General features: G+C 39.0%; 1 protein-coding gene and 1 long non-coding RNA gene across 4 annotated transcripts; both read left to right on the top strand.

Moving 5' to 3' along the window:
* Nucleotides 1-2,895: 2,895 nt before the first annotated feature.
* On the top strand, nucleotides 2,896-4,838 carry LOC131238572 (uncharacterized). Its single transcript, XR_009167935.1, has 3 exons — nucleotides 2,896-3,069; nucleotides 3,261-3,312; nucleotides 4,590-4,838. It is a non-coding gene; the product is annotated as an uncharacterized LOC131238572 (long non-coding RNA).
* Nucleotides 4,839-7,263: 2,425 nt separating this feature from the next.
* Nucleotides 7,264-10,230, top strand: LOC131238573 (uncharacterized). Of its 3 annotated transcripts, XR_009167937.1 has the most exons (6): nucleotides 7,283-8,335; nucleotides 8,729-8,930; nucleotides 9,050-9,145; nucleotides 9,291-9,413; nucleotides 9,506-9,723; nucleotides 10,165-10,230. XR_009167937.1 is itself a non-coding variant. In XM_058236243.1 (5 exons), exons 1-4 carry the CDS (start codon nucleotides 8,259-8,261, stop codon nucleotides 9,527-9,529), a joined length of 342 nt encoding a protein of 113 aa, XP_058092226.1. In that variant the 5' UTR covers nucleotides 7,264-8,258; the 3' UTR covers nucleotides 9,530-9,723; nucleotides 10,165-10,230. The 3 variants fall into 3 exon arrangements, 1 of the variants encoding a protein (XP_058092226.1); XM_058236243.1 differs by lacking the exon at nucleotides 9,050-9,145 and having other exon boundaries at nucleotides 7,264-8,335; nucleotides 8,813-8,930; XR_009167938.1 differs by lacking the exon at nucleotides 9,050-9,145 and having other exon boundaries at nucleotides 7,279-8,335.
* The last annotated feature ends 1,203 nt before the right edge of the window (nucleotides 10,231-11,433 follow it).

Raw genomic sequence — 11,433 nt, forward strand, 5'->3', positions numbered from 1 at the left:
ATTTCTAGAGTTTTCCAACTAGGTGTCAAACTTAAAGTTCCACAACTATACGTAAGACTCCTTAGGATATTCCTACGTATCTTCTAGGGTTTAAGGAATGGAGCAAAAGGGTGGAGAAGCCGCCACCAAGAGTTTTTCTTCTTCTTCCTTAGTTGTTTTCATGTTTTTCTTAAGAGACTTTGGTCCAATAATGTATATGTTAGCTAAACCTCTTAGCTAAGGCTAAGAGGTAAAGCTTATAGCGAGATGGGGGGTTTCTTTTGCTTTAATTCATGTTTATGTTGAACCTTCTTTGATTCTAATTTGATATTTAAGGAATACTTTCAATTTTTAATGGTTAATTGTGACTCAAATTACAGTAGATCTGCAGTAGCTTTGAGTATCTTCTTTTCCTGATTTTGAGATTGTGGGATTGGTAAATCCTGTTGTCGGCCATCGTCCCATGGGCATGGTTTGGTGATGGAATCTCTTCTAATTATCACAATTCTCCTCCAATGAGAATTAGGTCAAGGAAAGTTCAGATTTGATCTTAATTGTTATATCTTCCAATTGGATAGGATAGGACTCTAATTCCAATTGTGGTACTTGAATCAAGTAAGAGGGCTCCCTGATCACTGTAAGTTGATCCTTGGCACTCTAGTTCACTTTTGATATTTGATAGATCCTTCACAATTACTCTCTTTTATTACATAGTTAGATTTAGATCTTTTTCTAGTTCTAGTTTTAGTTTTTTTCAGAATATGTACAAGTTTAGTCCCTATGGATTCGACCTTGTTCTCACGAGTTATTGCTACATCGCGACCCTACACTTGAGGTTGTGAACAGAAGATGATGGTTGACCTCACATCCTTCCCTACGTCAGTTTGGTATCAGAGCAAGGCTTTTCCTCAGATATATGGCTTCTAACGACGGGTCGGGCAACAATCCTATGGACGGTGCTCCATGAGATCATCTTTTGGCAGCTTTCGAAGTAGCACAACGAGAGAATTGACAAGCCATGCAAGGGTTGTAGGCTTCCATCGCTCTCATGACGGAGGCATAGGGCAATTCCGTATTCCTGGTGGTAATCCTCCATAACTAATTGTTGAAACTCGTAATCGTCGTGATCACGGGATAGTGCCAGCAGTGCATCCAAGGATCATTCCTGAGGAAGGGGGATACGGCGAGGAGGAGATCGACGACATAATCCTCCAATATCCCAGACAAGGCAGCGATCGAGTAGATCGAACAAACCAGGAGTTCAAGATGAGGGTTGATATTCCTAGCTTTAATGGTCAACTACACATTGAGGATTTCATCGATTGGCTTTTTGAAGTTGAGCAACTCTTCGACTATATGGACATCCCTAAAGTAAAAAAGGTCAAGCTTGTGGCCTACAAGTTAAAGGTTGGAACTTTAGCATGGTGGGAATAACTGCAACTCGCACGGACCAGACAGACGAAAGCACCAATCCGCATATGACAACGGATGAAGCAACTACTACACGCCCAGTTCCTTATTATTCCGACAATACCAAAATTGTTGAGAGGGTAGTCAGTCGGTGAGAGAATATGTAGAAGAATTCTACCGCTTAGCGGCGTATAACGATTTGGTCGAGACTGAATCGTAGCAAGTCGCTCGATTCAACGGTGGATTGTGTATGGCGATCTAGGATCGAGTCCAAATGTAGTCTGTTTGGACGACGAATGATACAATCGAGTTGGCTACCCAGGCGGAAGCGCAACTTAAACTTCCTAACACACGAACTTATCTTACTGCAAGGTGCCGGGGCAAGTCTGCACCAGGGAACTTCACAGCCCAAGGGGAAGGAGCCCATAAAAGCACGCACTTAACCTCCTATACCCGTGACCTGGGATCAAGGAAACGAGCAAGCTAGGCCCCAAAGGGCCGTATCGACTGTTGCTGGCCCAAGTAAGATCCTGAACCCCTTTGCTCGGCTAAGGCCGGACCATTGCTTCCGTTGTGGCTAGCCAGGTCACCTATTAAATACTTGTCCTTAATGACAAATGGAAAACCTCGCCATCAATGATGATAGTGCTGAAAATGCCGACGAGGATCCAGGTACTGAGGAACCAGAGCAAGCCATAGAAGACGAGACGAATGAGTCAGGTTGGGTTCAGCAGGATCATGGTGATTCACTTGTCGTGAGACGACTATTCACTACCAAAAAAATGACCAAAGGCTACGGACCATGTGAATTTTTAGCTGCGGATATAAACCATAGCTTTATTGCTACGGCTTAAAACCGTAGCTAAAAATAATAAAACCGTAGCTAAAAGCTAATGCCACCACCCATGCCTACACCATGTGACAACCCTATAAGGAACTCTACGAGGCCCATTAAAATCTTTATACTCCATCTAATGCGTCTATACATTTTGAAAGATCATTTTAGGGCAAGATCCTAAAAAAGGAAGTAGATCAAAGGCTCAAGTGGACCACACGGTAGGAAACAATGGAGATTATATACGTACCATTGATCGATGGTGTGGTTCAATTAGCCCTTCAATTTGCCTAGATTTTTGGGCCATTCTATATAAAAAAATTTACAAAATTAATGGACGGAGTGGATTTATCAAATGCATAATGATGGACCCCACAAAGCTCCTAATTGGACCGTCCGTCACAGAAACCGTTAAACGTGCAAAAGCGGAGGGCCCGTGAAGGATGCAACAACGGCTACAGCTAATGGGATTTTAGCTACGGTCTAAAACCGTAGTAGAAAAAATGTAAAAACGAAGCCCGCGCGCTGCCCTTTTTCTCCTTCCCCCTCAAACGAAACATTCTAAAATTTCTCTCCCTCCACTCCAGGGAAAAAAACCCAAGTCCGCGCGTCCCTTTTCTCTCTCGTGCGCTCTCTCTCGCTCCACTCTCCCTCTCCCTCTCCGTCTCGACCTTCACCCCTACCTCCCTCTGTCGCTCCCTCTCCCTCTCCCTCTCCCTCGCCCTCTCTCGTTCCCTCTCCCTCTCGACTGCAACCCTTGAGCGACGCACCCCCTTCACCCGAGCGAAAATCCACCCCTACGGTCCCCGCCCTTCACCTCTTCTCCGTCTCTCCTCTCTGACCAGGTACCCATTTCTCTCACCATATATTTTAAGTTTGATTTTGAGTTTTTATTTCTAAATCTTCAAATACACAGATTAGGGTTTCGTTTCCTATAAAATTTCTAATAGGAAAAGGATTTAAGGTTCCGTAAAATCTGTAACAAGAGAAAATGGGAAAGTTTTATTTAAGGATTTATTTATTTTTGTACACTTAGGGCTTTCGATCTTCCTCTATTCAATTGATCCAGTGTCGATTGACATTTACAGGTCTCTCTCTCTCTCTCTCTCTCTCTCTCTCTCTTTATTTCTCTCAATTGATCCAGTGTCGATTGACATTTAAGGATTTTCGTTTCCTGTAAAATTTGTACACCAGCCATTTACTTTGTGTCTATCAATGTTTATGATGATGGTTATTATTATTTTTGTAGCCACTTCTTAGAACAGTCGGCATTATGTTTTATACATAAGGGTACAAAAAAAAACAAAAAAAAACAATTTATAGTTATAAAGGATACAAAGAAGAAGAACGAGGGCGCTCTTCAACTTTATTGGGCATCCCCTGTTTCAGAGGCTTAAGATCTTTTACCTGCTCCCTGCATCAAAATAGCAATTTCTCACCTGTTGAATAGCTCCTTTCTTCCACTAGATTCATATTAGAGCAAATGGTATAAAAGTACATATGAATATCATAAAAGTACATACATATTTAGGCACATATATTGAATGCAAATTGACTAGTCTGTCCCAAAAATAAAAGGAAAAAGATTACCATTTCTAACCATTTCTTAATTAAATCCCAATGCTAACATCAAGTGGTGCTTTCATTACATTACTTACCATTTCTTAATTAAATTGAAACATAGCATATTTTTTGGAAACAATTGATGATCAAGGCCGAGCCTCACATAATGGCTGGTCCAGAGAATGATGGAACCTTTCTAGTATAATAGATATAGATTGCCCATTTTCTATCTAGTGATTAGATGGTTAGGATCACCATTAATTTCAGGTACAATGGAGCATGTAGTTTAGTGATCCAAACTATTGATATGATTGGCTCAATCTGGATACCCCATAGAACACACCAATCCTTCAATTACTCTTCAATATGTGTAATCCCAAATCCTTCAATTAGTTGTCAGCAAATAGGCTATTAATTAAAAAAGAAATGTGACAACATTCTACATTCAATGAAGAGAAGGCCAAAGTTCCTTATGTATTTATCATTTTTCTCTTTGATTGTCAATGGCAACATTTTCTTACATGGATTACCTCTGGTTGATATCTTTTTTCCTTTCTTTCTTTCTTTCTTTCTTCATGAGTGTTTTAATTTTATAGAAAGAATAGCAAGGTTAAGAAGTTATAAAAATTTAACTGATACGGACTTCGAAATTTCATGCATTTGTATATATGCTAACACAGCAATGGCCATTTCCTCTAACCTCCTACATGTTCCTGTGACCACATGTAGTTAGTTGCATCATGCATAGGTGCACCATTGCCCAAGGTAGGTAATTGATCACTAGACTGCTTTGCAACTCCAGACAGTTGACTCAAAGAATGTTGTTGCCTTGCCTGCTGATCTAGTTGCTGAAGTTGTTGCTGTCTCTGGAGCTCCTGTAGTTGCTTGTGCATGACTTGTTGTTGCCACAATTGCATATCGTTTAAACCCATCTGGTGGGTCATTAAAAGTAGCCAACAAATGTTTTATTTTCTCCTCTTTAATTCAATTATATTTGCTGACCAATTGAAAAGGAGTTTTGAGTCTCAGGGTTCAAGATTGAAGAATTCAAGAATTGAACTTTTGAGTCTCAGGGTTCAAGATTGAAGAATTCAAGAATTGAATTATCTGTCATGTTTGGCAGCCGTTAATCAGAATCCTCCAAAATGTGTATTAGATTATAATTGTGATTCATTGCAGTAGTGCATTCCAATGCACCCCGAGTAAGTTTCTTAGCTGACATGTAATCTTTATGTATTTCACTATTTAGTGGTTACCCTGATTGTATGTATATCTTTTATCTGTGTGTGTGTGTGTACACACGCATTGACATGAAAATTCCTAGATTTGACAGAGGCATCATTATCAGGTGCAACAATATCCATTTTAGCAACACTTGCAATTAGGTTTTTCTTCTGAATGGTATGTTTTACTTGTACATTTTCTTCTTAAGTAATTAACAGTATTTATAGATCGATACATGCTTCATTCTTCTTGCCTTCAGGCTTCAATCTAATGCTTTATTGATCACTTCGTTTGTTTATCCTCACAAGCACCACATGTAGGATTTGGGACTGGATTTTGAACTATTTGGGGATGGCTTGTTAGGCCATTACTATTCAAAATTTTAATTTGCTCAGCCCAGCTTTTAGAGGATGGCCTACTTACACCCTTAACTATTCAAATGAAGCAGATACAGACTCTATTTCAACATTGAGACTAGGGATGGAGTGCAAAAGATGAGAACAGTGAAATCTTACCAAGTGACCCAACTATCATTTCCCTAACAATTTAAAAATCATATAACACTTGCGGGGCATGTTCAGTGCCTAGTTATTGGTTTTCTAAACATGGCTGATTAGACTTGCTTAAAAACTCTGGATGAATGTGGCACTCCATTTTGCAGATCATACGTCTTTTCGTTTATATTGAGGAGAACCATGGAAGGCGATTAGCTTTTCAGTTTTTGAGCAGTGTGTGTTTGTGGTGCTTTAAGCATTCCTTTTGATATGTTTGTGGTGCTTTTCAGTTTCTTTTCCCATATTTTCCACTTATTACTTGATTATGTACTTAAGTTACATGGGTTTGTGTTTGTTTGGAAAAGAAAAGCTCTTTTGAATAATTCTAATGTCATAATGTAGTTTGCCGAACTCAATTTATGGATCTGACAGGATTCAAATCCAAGCTGCCAAACTCAATTTATGGATCTCAATGCAGATGTCTTATGGGCCACAGATTTTGGCGAGGTTGTTATATTAAACGTAAGGCGTGTTTAGATGCAAGGCATGCTCAGTTGAATTGAACTAAAGGAAACAAAGAAAAATGGAAAAAAACAATCTTGAACCAGGTATCATTATTCTAATTTGAATGAGGTTGGCATTGCATATCATGTATTTTAATTCAGACTCAAAATCATCTAAATTTGCAATTTCGGCCTTTTCCCCTCTAGCAGTGTGCTCGCTACTTGTTTTTTGTCAAAGCGAATGCTTTTTTGAATTTGAATGAAATTAAGGGCCTGCTTCCCACCTAAATGAAACTAAATGGCGATTTCGACTACTACCCATTTAGCATATTCATCTTCTTTTTCTTTTTTCTTTTTGCATGCTCCAGGCGGCAGTAGAGATCAGCTGTGAGCCATCTGTCAGGATTTTTTTTTGTTTTCTTGACATAGAAATCGATTGAATTCTTATATGAATTGTATTGGCAAGGTGTTCTTACAAAGACAACAGCTGAGTTAGTGGCTTCGCTATCACTGGGATGATTCTATCCATCCCAACTTTTCAGAGGCTATTGAACAAGCAAGGTGGAAAGCGAGCTACTTGGGAGTATCCATTTGCTCTGGCTGGTGTAAATATCACATTCATGATCATGCAAATGCTAGATTTGAACTCCCATAAGAGTCATCTCTCTTTCTCTCTCTCTCTCTCTCTCTCTCTCTCTCCCTCCCTCCCTCCCTCCCTTTGTGTGTGTGTGTGTGTTCTTTGTGACACACACTAACAAGTCCCAAGCCTAGGTAAATTTGGATGGTTGGTGTCAGATGGGCAGCTTAGCCTTCTTGAGAAGCTTACCCGAAATAGTTGAGACAAAGCTATGATGATGGCACACATATACATATAGATGGAATGAGTGTTTTTCCTTTTCTTTTCTTTTTTTCTTTTATGTAATTATTGCCATGGATATTAGTAATATTCTCAAGGCATTGGTATCATCATATCATGATCCTGGTATGAGCATTGCATGAATAATGTTGTGTTCAGTTCATTGCTATCTGAATCTAGGTTCCGGTTTTCATGAAACCAAAAATGGCAAAAAACAAAAAAGAAGAGAAAAGAAAAGGACATGGCACCAATCTCTGCATCAGTGTTTGTAAACGAATCTGTCATAGCCTATAAACTTGAAATTCTATGGAATGTGTAGCTACCTGATTGAGATCTTGTCACTAATGATGGCTTATATATATTTGCAGCAAAACCAAGGGTGTTTGTTGGATCGGTTTTCAGCCAAATGCTTTCAAGTTAGACAGAAGTGTCTATGGCCCTCAGACCTGAGAATATGTTTTTATATGTGGGGCAGGCCCGTGGTGTAGTGATCTAGACTGTTGATCTGATGGCCCATTTTAGAATTGGGAATTTCCAAAAAATCTCACTAATGTGACAATCCTAACTGATTGGGAAGAAGAAACAACAACGGCCTACATTTTTAGGGAAAAGGCCAGAGATTGGAACGACTGGGATCTTCCAATCTTTTCATGCCTTGTTTTGCATCTAAATAGGGCTGGGTATTTGGGGATCCTTTTTTTTTTGACTTTTGCCCCTTTGTTTTTCTAAAGACTAAAAACTTTGATACTGGCAGTGTGCAATGGAGGTTACGCAGGCACCTAGATTACTTTAAAATTGTGTACATGGTGTACAGGTCATTGAACTGTCCAAATTATGGCCCAGTTTAGATGTATAATGAACAGAAAAGTTATGCTTGTTTGATCATCTATTGGTCTTGTGCTGAGTTATTTGATGGAAATGATGCCCATGGATCAGTAATCCAGACCATTCATCCATTGCATCCCAGTGGACAGATTGTGCCCTGAGAATCCCCTGGATTTGTTGCACCCTTTTAGCAACAAATCTGGGACTTCTCTCAATCGGAACTAACCACCTACAGGCACCTATACTGCTATATGCAGTACAAGGCATTTTTTAGCTCCGTGATGTAAAAAAGGTTTTTTTTTTTCCTTTTCTTTTTCCATTTCGTGGCTGAACACCCATACTGCAAATTGTGGTAGAGGTGCCTAGAGGTCATCAGTTCTCTTTTTTAATTCAGTGCGGGTCACTTGATTCTCCTACTATAGTCCACAAATGGAAATGTTAACATTGTCTCACAGTAGTTTTTTTTTTTTGCTAGTTACGTTGTTTGTCGAAGATCCTAAAATTTGATATGGGTTACAGGAATTTGCAACCCCAAACAAGTCACTGTTCCAAAATTGAAAGCCTACCTAATGATTTGCAGCCCCAAACAAATCACCAAAGAAGAAACTGATGTATCGACTCACCAATTGAAAGTTTCCCTATGCAGGTAAGTTGTGTACACATATCCCTTTTTATATTCAAGCCATTCCCTTGATTTATGCAAAACTAGGCTACCCAAAATTTATGGACAACTCCGATTGCCTTTGATCTGCTAGAACTAGCATGTGTGGATTGACAAAAGTGCAAATGCACTTGGCGTAATTAGTAGTGGTGAGGATCTCCCACAATATTGATAAAACTCTATAAAATAGGAAATAACTCAAATTATTATCGTAATATGTTGTGTACTCTCTTGGGGCTGTGTATTGGGGCTCAATACACAGTCATATGGTTGTGTATATAGCTGAACATGTATATACACTTACCATTGTGTATATTCTACCATATAAGGAATTTCCTACATATATACCATCAACATGATTGTTTTATTTATACACAGAGATAGACATGCTCTAGGGAGTAACATGAAGAAAACGTAGAATCAGTATATGTAGGGAGTAACATGAAGAAAACGTAGAAACAGGTCCCCTGGAAATGTGTATGTTGAAGGCGATGCATCAAGTATGAGTTATTTCCTAGCAGGCGCAGCAGTCATCGGTGGCACTGTCACAGTTGAAGGTTGCAACACAAGAAGTTTACAGGTATTACAACTCTCTTCCATGTCTGCATTTGCTGCTTTTTGTACTCATGTACATGTCATCTCATAGATCGTACAATCAGACTATCAGTATTAATTGGACATGACTCCATTTACATTCAGAATCAAACTGGATGCAGTTGCTTCTCATAAGGAACACATAAATCTAGAGCAATGGCTGAACAAAAATCTGAGCACATACAAGGATACTTTTTCGAGGTGATTCACATGCTTTATTTCATTGCCATTGTATGAATGAACTTTTCCTCAATATATGCTACATTTTTTTTTCCTCTTAAAGCTTCTTGAACATGAAAATGTTTAAAGTCCACTCATGGACATGTCTTTCTTTCCTTTTTCCCAGGATTGCCTCAAGTTCTTAAAAGAAATACCTTCTGCAGCAACAAATGATGCATCTGCCAATCCTTTCCAACATTCCAGCTCTGTCATGAATCTTTATCTAGAGACGAGTTCTACTCTTTTGAAGGTTTTTGCTTCCAAAATTTCTTTTTCTATTACCTATACAGAGTGTCATAAAGAACTATTATGCATATTGTAGTTTACATGAATATTTCACAGGTCCTTCAAGCCCATTCTGGCTAGCTCATCTCCCACCAACTTTCTGAGGAATTGAGAAGGTTGCAGGCATCATCTGTGCATGTTAATCCAAGATTGCAAAATGGTGGAGGTACAAATTCATCAACACATGATGCACCATATCTGATTATTCACTGGCCTCTTTAGATCAATAGAAAATAATCTTTTTTAGCATCTCTTGTCCAAACACAGTTCAAAATGTATGATTATTCACTAGCCCTTCACTCACTGTTGAAGCGTATGTTTGTTAAGTTGCACTCTTTGTCATGCAGCACATTGCAAACCTTGCTGGGAACAAAACTCTAGTTCTACCTATGCCTGCATTTAACGTCATCAATGGAGGATCACATGGTTTCACTGTCAACCTGAATTTTGCGAACCTTGCTGGGAACAAAACTTGGTACAGGCAGATTGTCAATTACTATTTTACTTCCCATCTTGAAGATTTCATTCATCTCAATGCATGTTATCTTTTTCTCTCCATAGGACATGTTTCCGAGGGGGTAAAACCCAAAGGCAGGGGAGCTCTGAAGAAGGCTCCTGCTAGAAAGGTGTGTTTGCAAATCCTGAAACTTCTTATTTCCCAAGTATCTTCCTATTTTTGTGGACTTCTCATTGCCTTTTTGGTTTGGGTCTTTCAGTAGAAAATGTCGACTGCCGTTGATAGTGAAGAGGAAGAAGATAAGGTGCTCGAGCTGAAAGAATGATTAGCAGCGTATAACATTGATTCTCCTTCAGATCAAATAGGTATGTGATCATCCATGTGCAGTAAGCTTTCGAATGCACATCCATGGAGTTTTCGCTTGCGCTTGCTGAGAAGCTATTTAGCTGCGAGAAGGCATTAGATCTTGCGGTTAATGAGAACTTTAAATAGACATATAACTATTATGTTGGCATTGTACTTTTGTGAATGGAAATGAATGATTGTGTTTGATTGAATGAATGAATGATTTAGCCATGAATTGGATCTTGCTTATATGAGTTATCAGGGTGTACTACAATGGTAAGAGCTGCCATTACAAATTAAAATTTTTATTAACAATAGGCATTTGCTACGGCTATTAACCGCAGCACTTTGTTGAAAAAAGTAGCTCTTGCTAAATTCAGTTTTTTATTACGGTTCTCATTCTACTTTTAGCTACAGATAAAATCCGTAGCTGTATATCATTTTAACCTATGGACAATATTGCTACGGATTTAATCCGTACCTTTAGTATAATTAGCTACGGCTATTAACCGTAGCTTGCTTCTACAAATCGTAGTTGTTGCTAATTTAAGCCTATTGCTATGGTTCGTTCTCAACTTTTAGCTACAGATATAATCTGTAGCTGTAAATACTTTAGCGCTACAAAAGAAACAGCTACGGCTTTAATCCGTATCCATTATCTCTATAGCTACGGATTGTATCCGTAGCCATAGCTTTTAGACCAACGGCTATGGCACCAATGGCTACGGTCGTGCTACGGATCTTAACCATAGCCATAGGCTTTTAGCTACGGTTTTTAGCCGTAGCCTTTGGCCTGTTTTCTGGTAGTGATTGTATGTGCTAAGGAAAGAAGTACACACACAACGACATAGCATCTTCCGAACTAGGTGTATGATGAATTAAAAAGTCTGTAATGTGATCATCGACAATGAGAGCAATGAGAACATCACCTCCAGGGTAATAGTAGAAAAATTGTAATTAAAAATAGAGCTTCATCCCTCACCATATACGATCTGTTGATTAAGAAGGTCAGTGAAAAAAGGTAACTGAACAGTGCACCATATCCTTTTCAATTGGCAAACATTATAAGGATGAAGTAATATGCGATGTGATTGATATGGAAGCATAACACATACTACTCGGTCGACCTTTGCAATCTGACCATGACGCCACTCATAAAGGGTGAGATAATGTGTATATTTTT

This window comes from Magnolia sinica, chromosome 3 (genome assembly GCF_029962835.1).
Source record: "Magnolia sinica isolate HGM2019 chromosome 3, MsV1, whole genome shotgun sequence".
Classification (NCBI taxonomy): domain Eukaryota; kingdom Viridiplantae; phylum Streptophyta; class Magnoliopsida; order Magnoliales; family Magnoliaceae; genus Magnolia; species Magnolia sinica.

Coding starts and splice junctions, on each gene's coding strand:
- LOC131238573 (XM_058236243.1), top strand. CDS start 8,259: ATGATTTGCAGCCCCAAACAAATCACCAAAGAAGAAACTGATGTATCG. Junction 8,336..8,812: donor TTGAAAGTTTCCCTATGCAG/GTAAGTTGTGTA, acceptor ACGTAGAAACAG/GTCCCCTGGAAATGTGTATG. Junction 9,414..9,505: donor CGAGTTCTACTCTTTTGAAG/GTTTTTGCTTCC, acceptor AATATTTCACAG/GTCCTTCAAGCCCATTCTGG.